This window comes from Archocentrus centrarchus, chromosome 1, assembly GCF_007364275.1.
Source record: "Archocentrus centrarchus isolate MPI-CPG fArcCen1 chromosome 1, fArcCen1, whole genome shotgun sequence".
NCBI classification, from domain to species: Eukaryota; Metazoa; Chordata; class Actinopteri; order Cichliformes; family Cichlidae; genus Archocentrus; species Archocentrus centrarchus.
In genome coordinates this window covers 34,053,262-34,073,700 of record NC_044346.1, presented here as the reverse complement: position 1 = coordinate 34,073,700, position 20,439 = coordinate 34,053,262, and the positions used below count along the sequence as shown (strand labels likewise).

Sequence of the window (20,439 nt, the reverse complement as noted above, 5' to 3'; positions counted from 1 at the left end):
TTTGGGAGACATTTAGGGTCACTGTCTCCTCGTGTAATTACTAATAATGATGATGATGATGATGACAGTGTGCCCTTGTGCAGAGCTCATCTGAAGAGATTTGACACAGCACCTCACCATTATTGTCACATTTTGAAGCTTGTTTATTTTTTGTTTGTTTTTTCCAGGATTGATGCTGAACCATGGCATTGTAATAGGTCAAGTGATTTTGCTTAACATATAATAGCTCATATACAACATCTCAAATCGTCTCTATTGCATCATTATTTCTGGGAGCCAAATTTGGAAGCAAAGGATGACTTCTTACTGCAAATTGCTTCATGACCAATGGGGATTGCTCCACCATATTATTGAAGAGCAACTACTGATGTTCTGCAGACCTCCTGATGTGACTTTGTGACAAAAAGTGATATTTGCTGCCACTTAGTGTTGATACTGTGCCTTTACAACAATCGAATGCACCCTCTAGTCCACACTGAAGCCCTTGTATACAGCAACAGTGCTAGATTACCATCTAGTGGATCACATGAGTACCAAACATCTCTTTTCCAATTCTCTCTGAACTTCCAAGTAACACTCATCAGTTCATTATGAGAATTTTTCTGGTGCAATCAGTATTAGTGAATTCATACATTTAGCCTTCTTCTTCTTATTATTATTATTAGTAGTAGTATTACTACTACTAACCTTATTACCGCATTTACAGATATCACTTGAACACTAACTGACTGAAACCTGGTGGCCATTTAGTCCACCTGTTCAGTGTGTATGACTGTCTTTGAAAAAAGAAGGAAAAAAGCAGAATTAAATGTTTTATTTATTCTGATTATTACAGAACATAGAATAGACAACAAATTGCATGTGACACAGAAAACAGCTCATTATTCCTGGAGTGTTATTGTGCATTTTGTTGCATGTATAATTACTCTTACATTTATACAAACATAGATATTCAAATCATACAAGCTACCTTAACCTGTTTATTGCTTTAACTCCTCTGCATCCCAGTACATGCATTTTACAGCAAAGGACGAGTTACATCTAGAACATTACAGTTTCCAGTAGTCATTACAACCATGTTGTAGGGAGGTAAAAGTTTGTTGCCCGAGCTTGTCTCTACAATAGAAAGATACAATATGAATGTTTTATTGAGCTTTATCAATAAATCATAGTTAAAGACAGACTGGAAAGAAGGAGTTGTTGGAGAGTATTCATGAGTTTGAGTGCGTGCCTTCATGAAGGTGTGCTGAGGTACATCTGCAAAGCAGGGGTGAAGATAAGAATAGTTCCCAGTATTGACACTGAGAGGAAGGCCCACAGGAAAATCCTGTCCAACACCTGAGCCACAAATTTCCAGTCTTGTACAACCTGATGAACAAACGGAGACACAAAAACACAAAAGTACACAGGTGTGAGTCTGTGTTAACTCCAAACATTTTCATAGCAAAACATCCCTCATTATGGGCACGTAAAGGACTCTGTGCCATTTTGATTAAAAGTCGAAGATTAAATAAGACATAAAAAAAGATAAATTTTAAAAAGCTGTAAGAGTAAAAAGGTAATGTAGTATAACATGCATGCAACCCGATTTGTTCCCCATCTCGCGTGTATGCCCACTCCCACCTCTCGTATAAAGTGCTCCTTTTTGATATGACGACTGATGTAGCGAACTGAATTTGTGGCTTTCTCTAGCATCGCCAGCCAAGCTTGATTTTCATCCTCCTTCCCCCCGAGGGGGCCTCTCTGCTGACCGCCACAGTGGCCAGGAACACCCCTCCTCCCCACACCTCGGCGGGGCTTCAGCTCTGGGCTGCGCATCTCAATGTCTGGGAAGTGGTATCTGTAGATAATGACACTAACTCTGTTATTTTGTATTTTGCATCTGTATTGAAGGAATGGGTAGACATTTTACACAGTACAATTGATTGCCTTAATGTTGAATGTTAGATAAAGCTACCATCAGACTATAGTAGCAACTCTATTGATTAAAACAATCCATACCATGAAAAATGTTTTGCTTACTTGGCTCTAGGTTGTAACTTCATAAGTAGAGGAAAACCAGTGTAGTATTCACTGTTAATACTTGGTAAGGAAGAAAAATAAAACATTTGTTTAACTACTACAGCTGATCTTTGTTACCTGTCGGTGTGTCCCCTCATGCAAAGCAGTCTTGGCAGTCTCTGAAGAAAGAGGCTCTTTACCCAGGGGGCCATGGGGTGATAGGTGGCAGAGGAGCGGTGGTGGACATTAATCACAAAGACGGTGACAATGATGGAGAAAGTGACAAAGATCATGATGAAGAGCAGGTACTCTCCAATTAGTGGAATCACCTGGAGATGTAAAAATGAAAGTTATTCAGCTGTGTACACACTAATATACTGCTCAAAAAAATTAAAGAAACACGTTGAAAAAACAGCAGATTTCAATGGGAAAAAAATCATGCTGTATATATACACTGATATGAACTGGGTAATGTGTTATAAATGAAAGGATGCCACATCGTTTGATGGAAATGAAAATTATGAACCTAGAGAGGGCTGAATTCAAAAACACTCCAAACATCAAAGTGAAAAAAATATGTGGCAGGCTAGCCCATTTTGCCAAAATTTCACTGCAGGAAGAATGGTACTCAGTAATTCGCAATTCCCCCACATGTTTGTGTGCATGCCTGAGCATGTTGGGGCATGCTCTGCATGTGCTGTTCTGGGGGACCTCCTCCCAGATCTCGACCAGTGCATTACTGAGCTCCTGTACAGTCTGAGGTGCAACCTGGTGGTATTGGATGGGCTGAAACATAATGTCCCAAAGGACATCAACTGTGTACACACTAATATACTGCTCAAAAATTAAAGACATGGATTTAGCTAAGGTTCCTTCATCCTCCAGGAACTGTCTGCATACTGTCACCACATGAGGCCAGGCATTGTCGTGCACCAAGGAGAACCCAGGACCCACTGCACCAATGTAGGGTTGGACAATGGGGCCCAGGATTTCATCCTGATACCTAATGGCAACCAGGGTGACGTTACTTATCCTGTTGAGGTCTGTGGGTCCCTCCATGGATGGGACCTTCTTCCAAGGCCATCACAGACCCACCAACAAACTGTTACAGGCAGTATAATGTTCTCCATGGCTTCCCTAGATCCTTTCACTTCTGTCACATGTGCTCAGGCTGAAACTGCTCTCATCTGTGAAAAGAGCAGGGCACCAGTAGTGGACCTGCCTGGTATTCTATGGAAAATGCCATTCAGACTCCACAGAGCCAAACAGTGAGCACAGGACCCAGCAGAGGACATGGCCTCTCAGGCCACCCTGATCAAGTCTGTTTTTGATTGTTTGGTCAGAGACATTCACACCAGTCGCCTGCTGGAGATCATTTTGTAGCTCTGGCAGTGCTCGTCCTGTTCCTCCCTCTACAGAGGAGCCGATACCGGTCCTGCTGGTGGGTTGAGCCTGTGCTGAGAGACACAGCAAACCTTCTGGCAATGGCATGTATCGATGTGTCATCCTGGAGGAATTGGACTACCTAAACAACCACTGTAGGGCCCAGGTATCGCCTCAGTAGTAGTAGTGACACTGACCCTATCCAAATGCAAAACTAGTGAAAAAATACACCAAGAAAAGATGAGGAGGGAAAAAATGTCAGTGGCCTACATGTGTAAAGCCATTCGTGTTTGGGCGTTGTCTCATTGTTGTCCCTCTAGTGCACCTGTTGTTAATTTTATGGACACCAAAGCAGCTGAAACTGATTAACAACCCCCTCTGGTACTTAACTGACCAGATCAACATCCCAGAGGTTTAATTGTCTTGATGCTATACTCTGATTAAAGTGCTCCTTCATTTTTTTTTGAGCAGTTGAATTGGCTACATAAAAAAAAACAAAAAACAAAACATCTTCATGTCACAGAAGTGGTTTAAGGTGTTTTAGTTTGTTTCACTGGCTTTTTAGGATGCAGTGTACTTAGCATAAACAGATTCATTGATTTCTTGTGGGAAATGTTACATTAAATCATGATCTCTGAGGAACACTCAAAGTCTTTTGTTTATTATGTCTGAAAAGACTTCTGCTCAGGTTCAAGGCTACTAAATACTTGGAATTACATGACATCGTGTACCTCCTAGATTGCTAGTGGTGTAAGTTGTTTCATCTTAGCAACAGTATCAGAAGTCCTGGAGCAACCAGAGACTGTTCCCACCCACATCCAGAGAGAAGGTTCAGTCTAACATTGTAAGTAAAGGCACCAGTGTAGATGTATAAAGGATGTACAGGATTTTCTAAATCTTTTTTTGTTGTTTTGTTTTGTTTTGTTTTGTCCTGTCTAGTAAACATGGATGAAAATATTGGAGTCATATTTGAAGAATAATGACTTTGCAAAACAAATCATTGAAGAACAAAGTACATGTTTGTCAAACCACATTTTTTGGTGAACATCCCATTAGTTAAATATAAATTATACTCTAAATGTAACTGGAACATTATACATGTTCAGATGAGACAAATGAGATTAGTTAAGCACTGTATGTCTTGAGTTTATATAGTATTTCTACTCGTTTTTTTTTTTTAATAACTGTCCTCTGTAATAACATAATAACCCTGAATAGAGAATTCAGGCAAAATTATAATAGTCCATGAGATATGCCAAATAGTGGGCTACAGATTGAAAAGTCAGTGATTCAACTGTCTTTTTTGGCTCTTATTTCAAAGGACATTTTCATTGGACTATGAGATATCTTAAGTCAATAGCTTGTTTAATTGAGTTGACATGCAGTTCAAGCTGCAGGTAATTGAGAAGACTGTGGTTGCGCTCCATTTTAATTAGAGCTTGCTGCAATTAAGATTACAATCTGGTAAGTGAACACAGAAGAAAGGGATGGGGATGAAAACAAATACAAAAAATTAAATAAAATAAAGCCCAGTAGAAACTTGAGAATAAGCATAACATTCTATGCAAAACTGACAAGATTACCCACCTTTGAGGATGACGGGATTATTTCTTCTATGACCAACAGGAACACAGTGAGCGATACCAGCACTGATGTGGAAAGTGAAAGTTTCTCTCCTTCGTCTGATGGTAAATAGAATACCAGTACAGTAAGAAAGGACAGGCCGAGGCATGGGATGATGAGGAACAGGGTATAGAACAAGGGCAACCTCTTAAGGATGAAGGAGTATGTGACAAATGGATACCAGTACACCCCATCCCTCCTGCTTCCCTTTACTCCTGTGGCATTGAGGATCTCCCATTCTCCATTGTCAAAGAAGTCTTTACGATCCACATAGTGGTCCACCAGGACAAGGTCCACCATGTTTCCATCGTAAGTCCAGGAGCCAAACTTCATGGAGCAGTTCTGTCGGTCAAAGGGGAAGAAGGTGACATCCATGGTGCAGGAGGACTTATAGCTGGCAGGTGGAGTCCATGTTATGGTTCCATCCCAGCGCACAATGGCTTTAGTCATCAGGGAACCTTCAAAGCGACCATCAGCACTGGGAGAAAAAGGAAAGAAATGGAAAAGGAGGGAAAAAGCTGAAGTCATGAAGGTGAGGCGAGGTAAGATACTGCAGAACACACACAGCGGTATAATCGGGAGCAAGAGGCAATAATAAGAAAAGCACATAAGTTACTGAGTCCCAACTCAGACTCACTTTTCATACAGAACGATATCAGGCAGCCATATTGTCTCTGAAGGCACTCTGATAGAGGTAATGCCCCCATAGTCGTCAGGGTTCCACTTCAGTTTAACATCAACCCACTCCTTTAAAAACATGAATAAGAATACATGATAAGTGACCCAATCCGATGCATTTAGCATACAAGCTAAGTGCATGCTGTTTCTATTTCAGCACCATGGACAGCACCAGACTGCAGGAAGGAAGAAAATTACATAGAATGTGTTTTTCACCAGTATAGTTCTTCCAATTTTTGCTTGTTAGTTAACATGTTTGTGTGCCCCTGTCCTTGATGACAGCAGTATAGACACAGTGCTGAGTATGTCTAAGTACTTAATGAGATGTTGCACTGGTGCCATTTATCCAGAAAACAATAAAATGCATTTGTGCTAAATGAGCTAAAAAAAAAATCTCTTATTTCTCTTTTCTGATGTACCCTGGCTTACCAACAGCAGAATGTGATGCAGCAGAATTTTGAGTCCATTTGATACCTATTTATACATTAAAATGTATTTGATGTTTATGTCACATGTTAATCATTACCAGAAATAAAAAGATTTCACAGAATTAGAATTGTTAACACTGAACAGACTGTACAGTACAGCTGATGTACAGTAATGTTTACAGTCTGGTATAAATAGCAATAAGAATGGTGCTCATGCTTAATGCTTTTTTTTTACTGTTCAGTTAGGACTTGTGTTTAATATCTTCAATATTCATTGTAACATATTTAAAATCTATACTAGGGATCATTAAACAGGGACTACTGATAGGCTGAAAGCAGTAGGTAACAGTAGGTTAAAACAGTCCTTATCTATTATACATATTGTATCATCCAATTTAGTATTCACCACAACCAGAGATGTATTGTTCAGTCTAAAACAAGTCTCAGAAGCTGTGTGCTCATCCCTCTCTGTACTGCAGTCATCCAGGATCAACTCTTCCCTCAAATATCTTTTGAACTTATCCAAATGTAATAAAATACACAAGTGAAATTTCGCTTTTAGCAGTGTTGGCAGATTCTGCACCTCTCCTCTCAGTGTGCTCCAAAAATTTGCAAATATATACAAATGTTTTGATGAGATTTATGCACTCCAGTTTGTCTTTCTGTAAAATGGCATTAGACTATAATATGAAAATTAAAGATCCTATCTCTGTAAACAGTAGAGTTAAACGTATTCCACTTTACCTGCCAGAGCCAAACATTTGTAGTCATTAGCTGGTTTTTTTCATCCTGCAAGAAAAAAAAAAAAGATCTTGAGTTCACTATTTATAAATCTGCTTACTTGGAATGATAAGTGAGGCTAATGAGGAGGTGAGGAGCAAACCCAAAGCTGGAGACAAAAAGTTTAGTGGCATTAAAGAAAGGACATAAGCCTAAAACAGGCGATGGGTTAATTGCTTCTTTAACTTGCTACTTAGTAAGCACAGCGGAACAGATTTTGGGTTCAACTCTCCCACTTTAAAGTATCAACAATATTAAATTTAAAAAGCATTATTATCATAACCAATTTCATGGGGAAAAGAGTACATAATAACCACATGGATTTTTACTAATGTGATCTTCCTCGTGTTGTTGCTCTATGCAAAATAATAATATCTATTGTATACAAACAACTTTGAGAGGGTGGTAGAGGATTAACAGAATGCACTTCATGTGGTGTTTCCGAGCAGGAAAACAACTCTTGCTGAAATGTAATTTTAAAGAATAATGAAAAACTATGAAACAGATTCTGTCTGCTCTCAAGAGGCTGTGAGGCATACTTCATTGCAACATTGTGAATTGATATAGTGTAAATATTTGTAGTTTAGATAGAATACCAGAAGATGGCAGTCTCCTAAATATTACCTTTCTCTTGCAGAAGTACAAATGTAAAATGCTGATGTAGTAAAATTGATGCCCTCTTTAGACTTGGGGCAAGGGGTTTTGTGAGTGCACGCTTGTGTGAATAATAAATGAAATCTGGTTCCTCTCAGCCTGATGGCCTCATTACTTCCTCTCCTGCTACATATACAAGTCCACTTTGGACTTCACTTTTAACCTTTCTTCCTTTCTCTTTATTGTTACTCTCCCTTCCTGTCTGAGCTCCTTTAAATCCCTCTCGACACCCTCCTCCTTGTTTATCCTCACTGAAGGTATCATCTGTACAATAGCTCTTTTTGTGACCTCCACAAGTAACATTCACACTTACTGTATGCTCCTTTGGTCTATTCCTCTCTTTACCACTCTTCTAGTCCTTCTTATGCTCTCTCTCTCTATCTATAGATAACTATCTATCTATAAGATTTCGATGAAACAATATTTATCATAGATAGACAGACAGACAGACAGATGGATAGATGTGTGCGGGTGTGTATGTATTCACTTTCTCCCCCTTTTCTTCTTTCCACCCTTCTTTCCTGTAAATAACTTACTCCTCAGAAGATTATAACAGGATTTTATGAACCATGTTACATTATATTAAGCTATGTTAATTTATGCAGTCTTCTTGACAAGTACAGACACAGCTGTGTACTCATCTGAATCTAGTTTACTCAAGAGTTTGATCTCAGCCAACCGTCAAAATTACCCATATCTTTGTAATTATAATCTAATAATATACAGAAAGACTGGTGATAGTAAGCAGTGTAAAGAATCCAAGGTAATTAAACAAGATGTCTGTGTAGATTCTCAGTCATCCAGGTCATAGTAGTCTCTGGAGCTTGAAAAAGGCGACTGGACTTCTTTTTGTTTCTTGAAGACGTTTCACCTCTCATCCGAAAGGCTTCTTCAGTTCTCAACCAAATGGTGGAGAGACCCAGGTATTTAAACCCCTGTGGGCATAGTCCCCTGGAGGTGGTTATGACCCTCTATTGATCATGTGCGTGAACACATGTGCCCAGGTGTGAAGGGGGCGTGGGTCATATTTAATCAGTGGTTTCAGTTGAAACCAATTTAGGACTCCGCTCCATTGTTTCCTGTGGCCTATTGAGGTCACTGGAACAAAGGTGTGAATGGGGGTTGAGACGTCTGGGAAGGGAGCTCAGGACAGCACTGTAAGCGGGGGAAAGTTGGTGACGTAATCCACCTCCTCTGTTCAATGATGGTTGTTCACAGTGGACATAGAGGGCTTCTTTCACTCCTCTTTCAAACCATCTGTTTTCCCTGTCCAAAATGTGAACATTGGCATCCTCAAAAGAGTGCCCTTTTTCCTTCGGATGCAGATGTACTGCTTAAATATGACCCACGCCCCCTTCACACCTGGGCACATGTGTTCACGCACATGATCAATAGAGGGTCATAACCACCTCCAGGGGACTATGCCCACAGGGGTTTAAATACCTGGGTCTCTCCACCATTTGGTTGAGAACTGAAGAAGCCTTTCGGATGAGAGGTGAAACGTCTTCAAGAAACAAAAAGAAGTCCAGTCGCCTTTTTCAAGCTCCAGAGAGTAATTAAACAAGCAATTTAATTAACTTGACACTTCTATACAGTATATACTACTGTGAGTTTGTGGATGTGTGCATGTTATTTCCTTACCACGTCAACCAGCTGTGAGATCTTCAGTCCGAAGCGTACAGTGATGGTGTCATTGGCGTGCTGAACAGGCCGCACCCACTTCTGGTAACCTCTGAAAAGGTTCCTTAGCAAAGAATCCTCCATCTCAGCAAGTGACACAAAATCTTCCTGGGCTGGAAGGAGTGGAAGAAGGTAGAAGGTGTAAGGCAAAAAAGAAAAGCATGGGATGAATGGATGCAATTAATAATAAAAAAAGAAACAAAGAAAAGGAAGGAAAGAGAAGATGCTGCTGTCACACATTTCTAATGGAAGAGATGAGCTTCTGTAATCAGAACTGAGTCTACACAGGTCACATAATGGCTCATATTTCACTCGGACTGTATCTGAAGAATATTTTTAGATTTGAAACCCTTTGTTTTCTTTTATGTGTGGTGATTATGCATCCTGCATGCACTGAAATTAGATGCCAATTTCACATACTTATGTCCATTGTGGCTTTCAATACTGCTCCTGCTAACATGCTGCTTTGCTGCTGCACCCAGGCTGTGTGGACCTTGTGTAATACACTGCCATGCTAACAGAAGTGCAGACTTTCAGTTCTAATTCAGAGGTTTTAACAAAAGTATTGCATTGCAACTGTTTTGCAAATATTACTATTTAGCAATTTTTATTCATAGTCCCCACTTTTTAGAGGCTCAAAAGTAATTGGAAAAACATCATTTTAAACGTAAATATTGTTTTAAATACTTTAAATCCTTTAAATCCTTTGCAGTCAAAACCTGCCTGAAGTCTAGAACACATGGACATTACCAGATGCTGTGTTTCCTCCCTTGAGATGCTTTAGCAGGCCTTTTCTGCAGCCACCTTCAGTTGCTGCTTGTTTGCAGATCTCTTTGCCTTCGGTTTCGGCTTCAGTAACTGAAAAGCATGCTCCATTTACTTGAGAAGAACATCCCCTTTCTTTGCCTTAAGAAACTCTGGGGTTGCTTTTGCGGTATGCTTTGGGTCATTATCCATTTGCACTGCATAGCATCCAATCAGTTTTGCAGCATCTGGCTGAATATGAGTATAGAGCCCTGTACTCTTCAGTATTTATCCTGCTACTTCCATCAGCACTTACATCGCCAATAAACACTAGTGAGCTGGTTCCATTGGCAGCCATACATGCCTATACAGTAGCATCACACTGCTTCTGTTTGATGGGGATGCACTTTAGCTTTTCTGTTCCCAATCTCCTGATACAAGTCGATCTTGATTTCATGTGTCTGAAGAAATTTTTCCAGAAACGTGCAGGCATTTAAAGATGTTTTCTGGCAAAGTTTAATCTGGCCTTCCCCTACTTGAACGTAGCCAGTGACGTTCAGTACTTGGAATCAACTTCAGATCTTTTATCTACTTAATTTGTCATGGAATAACAAGGAAACCGGTGTCACCTGGCCATAAACCAATTATCAGACAATTGCTTGTGAAAAAATGGAGGATTATGTGTAAAAATGGCTGTAATTCCTAAATAGTTAATGCTTCACTTTTGTCAGACCCCTTGAATTAATCCATTGTGTTAGCAAAATTACATTTAAAAAAGTGTCATTGTTGAAAAATTCATTTTTGGGCCTAACTGTACATTATAAAGTACATTACTCAAAAATAAAACTAGTTGAACCTCTAAATAGAGGATTTCTTAACTCACGTTCATGTGCAAAACAGATCTGCACATAACTGTCAACTTTTTCCAAGTTTTACATGTTTAAGTTATGCATGAACAAGCTAAACCACATGTCTCCCGAGTCTGAAAATAAGTGGGAGAAAAAATTTAGTCAGGGCCTTGAAGTCAGGCATGCACACACAGTCAACCTCGGACTGACAGCTGGTCATGGCCGAACGAATGCATCTAAGCTCCCAAGGCTGACAAGATGATCATACTGACATGATCACCTCAGACAGAACAATTGCCAGGGGAAAAAAAAAGGGCTCAGAGCGCTTTGTGCAGTCAGGCACAAGACATAATAGTCAGTTAAAGAGTGACGCTCACGCTGAACAGGAAACTGTGCAAAGAAGGAACAGCGTTTTCACTTCACCATCCGCAACTCATTTTTAGCCAGCTGGGAGATATTTTTAAGTAGACAGATATAGAGAAGAACATGCAATATTATGATGTGAATTCCAAGTTAGTTCATCTTTACTAGTCAGTTGAAAATACATACAGTACCAGTCAAAAGTTTGGACACACTCACCCATTCGGATACCTAGACTGAATGGTGAAACTGAACCCTTTTTCTGTTACCCTTTGTGTGTAACTAAGATGCAAATGACAGCAGCATTCGCTCAGAGCATTATGTGATATTTGTACTTGAGCATCACACGAGAGCCTCCCACAGTAACTCGGCTTTATCAGCTCTAAGCTTGGAGCAATTGTCCACATAAGAGACTGATATTTGGCACAGCCTATGGTAGTGTTGCAACAGAAGCTGATAGACAGAAAAGAGAAGTTTGAATCAACAGCCTCTAAAACGAGAGGAATGCTGCAGAGGAGTGGAGAGTGCTGATAAGGGAAAGAGTGAGACAGTGACCCGAAGCAATTCCCCCTAGAATCTAAGAGAGACAGAATGAGGGGGAAGGGGAGCGGCTGGTGCAGAAGGGTACACTAACTGGGGCAAGGGGAATGAGAACAGACAGCAAAACAGATAGAAATGAAAAACCAAACTCTCATTTCGACTTGCATCTTAATGCAGTAACATTGCTCTCTGCTAAGCAACCGAATCTCCTTTTCATCCTTCCGGAAATTTCTTTATGCATTCTTTATACTAAATTTTAGCTGGGCCATCCCTAATTATATAATTTATTAGAAAATTAATTAATGAATATAGTAAACTCTCTTTATTTTAGCTGCATTGCATTAAAACAGCAATTGATTGTGTTGTAAATTTTGTTTTAAAACCAATAACAAAACTCAATGATAAATAGTGGTAGAGTGAAGACATTTGTTTAGGAAATTTCTTTCTATTATTTATTTATTTTTAGGAGCATGCAAAATAACTATCTGGTGGACTCAATAATTCTAAGATTTGGCCATTGAGCCAAAGTGACTTACCAAGCAAGAACAGTCTTTTAAGGGAAGATGATTTGAGACCCAAAAGTCACTGTGACACTAGTGAAAGTCACTATGAATAGAAAACAGAATGACAACCCTTTCAGCAGCTCAAGCTTTAACGGTTCAATAACAAGACAGAGGCCACTTGCGAAAAAGGCATGTGACACTTGGAATTTGTCAACTGAGGTTATTGTACTTGACCCCGAAAATGTTAGAAACATGATGTCTGTAATTACTGTAACTGGCATTACCGTGGCCTCCAGTAACATGATGAGGAATCTTGGAGTCATTTTTGACCAGGATATGTTCAGTTCACATATTAAGCAAATATGCAGGACTGGTTTCTTGCATTTGCACAATATCTTTAAAAAGAAAAGAAACATCCTGTCTCAGTGATGCTAAAAAGTAGTTCATGCATTTATCACTTCTAGACTGGACTACTGTAATTCTGTAGGTTTTGTTATTAGGTTGTTCTAAAAGTTCTTTTAAAAGTCTTCAGTTGCAGCAAGAGTACTGACAGTGACTGGAAAAATAGGCAGACTAGAGCCTTCAGCTGTCAGTCTCCTGCAGAACCAGCTCCTAGTTTGGATTCAGAAGACAGACGCCTTGTCTACTTTTAAAATTGGGCTTAAAACTTTCCTTATTGATAAAGCTTATAGTTAGGACTGGATCAAGTGTGCCTGAACATCCCTTAGTTATGCTGCAATACGCTACTGGTGGCTTCCCATGATTTACTCACTTCTCTTTCACTCTCCATGTGTTTATACACCACTATTGCATTTAATCATTAGTAATTAATTTAAAACTCTGGCTCTTTCCCAAGGGTGTCTTTTGTCCTAGCTCCCTCTGCTCTCTTCTCTGCCCCTCCCTGAGCCTGGTGCTGCCGGGGTTTCTTCCTGTTAAAAGGGAGTTTTTCCTTTCCATGATCTCCAAGCGCTTGCTCATAGGGGGGTGGTCTAATTTGGGGGGGTTTTATTGTACGGTCTTTACCCTACAATATAAAGCACCTTGGGGTGACAGAATTGTATTTAAAGGACTCTTGAAAGTACAAGGAAAAATATTCAATTCAATTCAATTTAATTTAATTAAAATCAATTCAATTTTATTTATATAGCAAATTTATTTCAAGTTGCTTTATATTGTAAGGTAAAGACCCTACAATAATTACAGGAAAAAAAACAACAATCAAAACAACTCCCTATGAGCAAAAACTTGGCAACAGTGGGAAGGAAAAACTCCATTTTTAACAGGAATAAAACCTGTGATAGTCATCTGCCATGACCAGTGGGGACTGAGGGGAGGGAGACAGGACAAAAGACATGCTGAAGACAGCCAAAGATTAATAATATCTAATAAGTAAATGCAGAGTGGTGTATAAACAGAGTAAAAAACATTGAATGAAAAAGAAATACTCAGTCCACAGTTCCTGGGTCTGATGAGACAAACACAAATATTTCAGCAGAATACCAAGCATACAGTCTGTCTATCAGACACTGCTCATCAGTAGGAATGAATATTGATAAGATGTCATTATTACCAATACCCTTTGTTTAGAGGCTTGAATATTCATTGACACTTTTATTGATTCCTTATCAATCATCCTTGAGCCTGAGCACAAAGAAAAAGAGGAGTGTAAAAGGCTTGCATGTGAGTGTGTAAAAGCTCAAAAAATGTGGAAAAATGTGAAGGCACTGGTAAAAGGATACAAGCTTGAAGGCATATGATTCCAATGGATCAGATTAAAGAATTTGAAACTTTATGCTCCCGTGCCTACTCGTCATCTGGTGAGTGCAATCCAGATGATAAAGCATTTTTCTGGCAGAACCACACTATCAGAATGTGTCTCTGTGTCAGGGACAGAGAAACTAGTGAATGAATATTAATAAATGCAGCCAAATGCAGAAAGGTCTTTGAAGAAGAAAAGCTACTCTGGAGTGTATGGACTCCAGAAAGTGTTAACCTTAAAGTACGACCAATGCATCCACCCATTACTAACCCTGCTGAAAACCAGAACTGAACCCTATAAAATATTTGCAGAAAGACTAGAAGATGGCAGTTTGCAGATGCTACCTAGTCAATCTGTGCCTGAGAGGATCTTCTAGGAAGAATTTCCATAACCTGCCCAAGTCTAGATATGTCCTGTAGAGACTTACCCATAAAGACTTAAAGCTGTCATTAAATGTATAAAGATCTGAATGAACAACATGAATATTTTTGTATATGGCATATGACATAAATTTTGATTTTTATTTAATTTGCAAGCAGTTAAGAGTTTTTGGTCATTAGGCATGAAAGAAAATGCAAAAGTCAAAAATCAAAGTGGGCAAGATATGTACTCTATGTAACTTGCTCACAGTTCTTTAAAAAAACCAAGATGTTTGGATTAAAAGAAGACTCAAATAGTACTTTAGGTGTGCACATGGACACAAATGGACCGTGTGTTTTGATCATTTTTAGATTTCTCTTGTTCTCTGCTGGGTGCGTTGGCATAAGTTAAAGCACATGCTGTGTTCAGACATAGACAGATTACCTACTATTACATCAGATCCCTACTCAGTTTGTAAAGACTTGAAATGGGGCAACAGCACGCACGGTCAGCTGAATCCATCTATCTACCATCTCAACAGGAAGCAGCCTTGTCTCAAGATTCTCATCAGCAAAAATCCAAGAGCCCCTGTTGTCAAACACCACAGGGATGGATTCCTCTGCAAGAGCCATCTCCCTCCCTCAGAGAGATGCTGACTGACCTTATGTGAGTGTGTGCATATCTGACAGAGCAAAGGTAAAGAGGAAAGTATTGATTAGAACACACACTGTGATGATTGGGAGGATGCGGTTGATCTCTGTGGGGAAATTATGATGCATTAGGTTGTGTGTGTGTGTGTGTGTGTGTGTGTGTGTGTGTGTGTGTGTGTGTGTGTGTGTGTGTGTGCGCGCGCCTAAGTGAGGTTAAGAGAGCTTTGCTGATGATTGATAGAGACAAAGGGGTGACCCAGCATGCAAACATGCACCCTTCCTCCTCCTCAATCTGAAGCACCCCATGGGTGACAACTGGTACGATCACCTTGATGTGACTACCATCTGTTCACCATAGAGCCACAGCAGGATGCACCACTGTGAAGGGTAATAGGAAAAAAGGAAACGGGAGGGGAACCCATTTTCTGGTTACACACCAGTGCATATGAATGACAGTATAATTTTATCTTCTTTTCTTTTTTTACTGCAGTTCTCCAACTCCACTGTTTCAGCCTCAGCAAGTTGACAGAGGTAATTTTTCTATATTTGTTGGTTTGTCTGTGTGTCAACAGGATTATGCAAAAAAAAAAATGCCAAGCTGAACCTCTTAACATTGACCAGGTCACTCGTGACTCATTTATGGTAAGTGCTAGGATTTTGTTTGTTTTTTTTACTCACATGCTAAACAAGCATATTTTTAGAAACTACAAATTGGGCCATACATGCATTTGAATTTTGTAATTGTTCTTTTGAATATGTCAAATATGCAAAAAGTCCATGTCACAAAGCTCAAGTCATGTCAGACTGTTTTCTTGAACATGACAGTTTTCTGTACTCAAACAGGCTCCACAGTCACCAGATCTCAGTCCAGTAGTGCATCTTTGTGATGTGGTGGAATGGGAGATTTGCATCCTTGATGCACACTGGACATCTTATTGTGTGGCCAACAAATTTGCAGCAAGTATATGATGCTATCATGTCAGTATGGGCCAAGATCTCTGAGGAATGTTTCTAACACCTTGTTGAATCTGCGCCTGAAGCATTATGGCAGTTCTGAAGGCAAGAGTCTTGGGGCCAACCCAGTACTAGCAAAGTGTATGCAAAATTGTCTGGTGTGCCTGTGTGTGTGTGTGTGTAGCCCGCCATATACTGCCAAAGCCAATCCATCTTATGATTAGAGTGGACACGTGCACACGTGTATTTTTGGACCCTTTTTCTGTCCCCTCAGTCCCACAGTATGTTGCTCTATACATTTCATATCAAATTCTATGAGGCATAGCTCAGTCACAGCTTTATTATGTAAGGGAATTCTTTTCTCCCATTCCTGTGAATGTGTATTGTATTTGTACTCTTCTTTATTGTTCTGATGTAGAGTGTTATAAAGCGCATCCTTAGTCACACATCCCAGTGGGGGCGCTGCGAACTCACTCTTTATTAAATCATAAACGTGCTCTTTCACCTGACCCCATCATTTTGCCCTGTTCCCTCGCATGATTAAAAACTATAATCACATTTAAATTATACAGAATAATCGCCTCTTTTTTAAAACACCTCCCTCACTGGGTAGACGCCGTGTCATGTTAGCCAATTAGTCCTATTGAGGATATAACATATAACGCGGCGAAATGTGTTTTGATAGCGCAATTTAAATAAGACATACGATCTTTGTGCTCCCCGGGTCAGTTCAAGCTTTTCTTTTGCACAAATTAGATGTGTCCTGACAGTTGCGCAGCTTCAACAGTTTAAAGGCGCGTGTTTCCACATTCTTACCTTGCATCGTAGCCTTCCCAAGAGCAACGTAGAACCACAACACCGCAACCGCAAACTTCATCTTTCCTCTTGTGGATATATCCCCAGCGAAGATCAAATTATCTTACTGTTCATCCCCGCATGCATCTCAGCACCCAAGTGGGACCTCCGGAGTGTCACCGCTGTGCTGTGCAGTTTAAATAATGAAGGACAGCCGTTTGTTGGTGGTTTTGTACAACACGCACCGCCTTCACACTGCGAAACACCAGCTTGTGTGTTTTTCCTTCTCCTGGTTCTGTCGCCTGTTGTGTTTATCTGCAGCTTCTTTTCGTGCGCGTCCCGTTTCAGAGATGGATCCTGCCGGAGACGAGCTGGGCTGAGGGCGGGACGGAAGAGGGCTGGCCTGTCATACTGTAGGATGTAGGGGGAGGACAGATCTGGTCCTCATCCAAAGAATTAAAATTGAATTAAATTTAAATTCATAAATTAACAGTTTTCTTTGACTGGGAAATTTTATGCATTACCCTGATATTACATATTGCAAAGTAGTTCAGTGCAGTTGGACGCTAAATGTATAATAAAACAAAACAAAACAAACAAACAAAAAATTTATAACTTGATTGTCTGTAGGCCAGAGTTACAGATTGTAACGTTTTTATTTATTTATTTTAATTCAGTCACTGATGTGTTTTTTGGTGAGATGTTCGCCTGGATGTGTTATCCCACCACACAGTGATGACATGCTACTCTGACTGCTTGATTGTCACTTACAGGAACACTGCAGGAAAGAGCCTTGTGGTATGAAATTAATAATGAGAAGACTGTAACTTTGGAAGATACACGCTAAGATACACACCAGCCACTAAAGCCAAGCAGTCAATTTCTTTTCCTCAACTTTGAAAACATTTTACAAAAAATGGTCCATAAAAACTCCTGCTTCAAACATCGAAATGACCAGAATAAATCACAAACATGGTTTCATAAGTCCTGAAGTTACATATTCAAACAAGTAGCAAAAAACTATGAGGAACTACAGCACTTACTGCTTTACTTGGATCACTCACAGATCTTGTGAAGCACTTTGGTTTATGATTAATGGCTTAAGATAATCATTTAGGAAGAAGTGATCTGTAAGTTTCCAAGAAGCCCATCACACAGTTTTATAGGTGGTGCATTATCATTAATCATCAGAGAGGTGAACTGATGTTTCATCCATTCAGCTACACAGAGGACATTTATGCTATGCAAGCCATGCTGTGCCCGTGTACCTATGCATGCCATGCTATTATTTCTTTGTTGTCACAAGAGACTGTGGGTGTGGCTGTAGACTCAAAGAATGCTTTAAGTAAAACTGAATCGATGATAATAATATGAGGACACTGTGCAGGGGAATGATAAAAGCATCCAGTAACTGGAACTATGCTGTACACTCTGGCACATCACTTCCTGAAACAAAATTTGATTAGAGGTCTTAATGCATGTAGTCATCATGGACCCTGATTAGAGCCTGAACTCACAAGGCTGGAGATACTTGTGCAATTATTTTATGTACTTTGTTATTCCAAAGCTATCACCTTTCACTGATAAAAGGTGAAGTGGGGAGGAGAGCACTTACTGTAGCACAATCTATCTAATTACTTGCTGTACAAGCTAAGCAGATGAGATGCTCTAGCTATTGATTTTGCAGAGTTTTCATACACTATTTGGATATATATCGCCTCAAGTTAGAATTATGTCGCTACCAGTTGCAAGCAATGTAACGGACAGAGAATTTGCCCTACTGAAAATTATCAGGCTTCCCAATAGGTCACGCAATTTTATTCCACTCATATGTAATATAAAATGCATTGTGTCACTGTTTAAAAGACAACTAGTTGAAAATAGATAGAGTGTGAAGAATGGGGCTGATTTATTGAGGCACAATAGGCCAGCAGCCAGCCCATCTGACAGAGAGCAGACAGTTCAGATTCATTTGCTTTGTGTCATTTATTCAGGCAATCAAATAAGCAGTTGGTTGACTCGTAAACAACTCATGGCAATTTAGTAAAGAAGATGGAATCCCACTCTCTCTGCTAATTAAGTTTGAGCTAACAGCAGCTGGAAGAAGGACTGTAAGGTGAATCATTCTGCACCTGCACACAAACACACATGCAGGCAGCATGCTTGAAAATCTGCCACTTGGCTGCATTTGTTGGCTTTGTGTGTCACATTAAATGCCATCTTACCCTGGCACCTGATCACTGCACTGGTATTGCCAAGACTTGCCCAGGGGGGGGACAACTCAGCCCTTCTGTCTCAAACACATGAATACAAACACATACGTATCAAGTAAGCAAAACCTTCCTATTTACCTAATACGCAAACAAATTATGCCTATTCTGTGTCAGTGTCAACAAAGTTAAAGTGAGTGCTTTTAGAGTCAGTGGTGGTAAATGCAGATTCTGAATGTTTTTAAATTGCAGACTACTTCAGTAATTAGTCTCATTCCACTCCCAATCCAAGTTAATTAAGAAAATGAGTTCACATTAAGGTCATGAGTGCTGAGGGGAGGTCGGCAGAGTGGTTTGTGCCATAATTATACATGAAATGTCCCATCGCTTTTATAACATTATCAAAATTCTTAAGGATTTGAAATACACAGATGAGTCCACAGTTTTTTTCTTCTTTATTTCTCTCACTTAATATTAGCTTTACATGTATTACTTGCATTCTTGTCTCTCTTTTGATGAGTAAATGAATGCGTGACTATAGAAGAAACTCCATCACATTAAATGATAGTATTCATCCCTGATTGCAATACATTAAGTAGGGTTATGGCTTGTTTGTTTCTCTTACAAATGAGTATATGATAACACAATGAGATGCTTTATGTTGCTTGACTCCTCAGTCACTGTGGAATCACTTCTGCCCTTTAAGCCAGAGGTAACAGACCAAAGCTTAATGCATGCACGTACACCTGACTACCCACACACATACAGGCAGATGTACTAATAAGAATCAATGCTCTTTATCAAACTGCAGTCATTTCTACTTCCATTTAACATTCATGCTCTGATGTGTGTTCGGTGACCTTTTCAATCCAAACAGTAAGAGAAATTTAAACCATGATTAAAATAAGAACATTTGCCCCTGGCTGTGTACCCATGGGTTTCTATCTTTATCTTTACAGGTAACAAAAGATCCTTACTAAACAGACCTTTTTTAACTTTTGCTTTCAAACATGCATTCCACTACATCACCAGTAATTTATGTGCATATAGCTCTCTTTCTGCCTTAAATGACAATCACATGTTACTCACAGGTTTTTCTTTGAAAACTGATCATGAAATCTTTCGTCATGCACATTCACCCAAGAACACACTGACAGACGGGGTAAAGAGGCATATAAGTAAAAACGTATTAAACAAAGGGTGACGTTGTAAGGCTGGTACACAATCTCACTCACCAGCAATTAGCCAGCATGGCTGAATGACCTGTGTCTCTAGGAAAGAGCGTCTTCCAGTAGTTATCATTAATGGGTATAAAATGAGAGACACGAAAAAGGAGAGGAGGAAAGGACCAAAACCTGATAAAGGATAATAAAGTTTTAAATTTCAAAGAGAATTGTTCTGAGCCATACCAAATCCATTCTTTTTTGTAATGCTATGCTCAGGTTGTGCATTTTGATGCCAGAATACAAAAAGTTCCCTGATCTCAGAC

At 39.6% G+C, this 20,439-nt stretch overlaps 1 protein-coding gene across 1 annotated transcript; it reads right to left on the bottom strand.

Annotated features, from left to right (window-relative positions):
• Positions 1–867: 867 nt before the first annotated feature.
• Positions 868–17,120, bottom strand: chrnb3a (cholinergic receptor nicotinic beta 3 subunit a). Its single transcript, XM_030736478.1, has 8 exons — positions 16,762–17,120; positions 9,189–9,340; positions 6,858–6,902; positions 5,645–5,754; positions 4,972–5,485; positions 2,140–2,330; positions 1,624–1,840; positions 868–1,368 (listed from the first exon to the last, which is right to left on the bottom strand). Exons 1-8 carry the CDS (start codon positions 16,820–16,822, stop codon positions 1,234–1,236), a joined length of 1,425 nt encoding a protein of 474 aa, XP_030592338.1. The 5' UTR covers positions 16,823–17,120; the 3' UTR covers positions 868–1,233.
• Between the last annotated feature and the right edge of the window lie 3,319 nt (positions 17,121–20,439).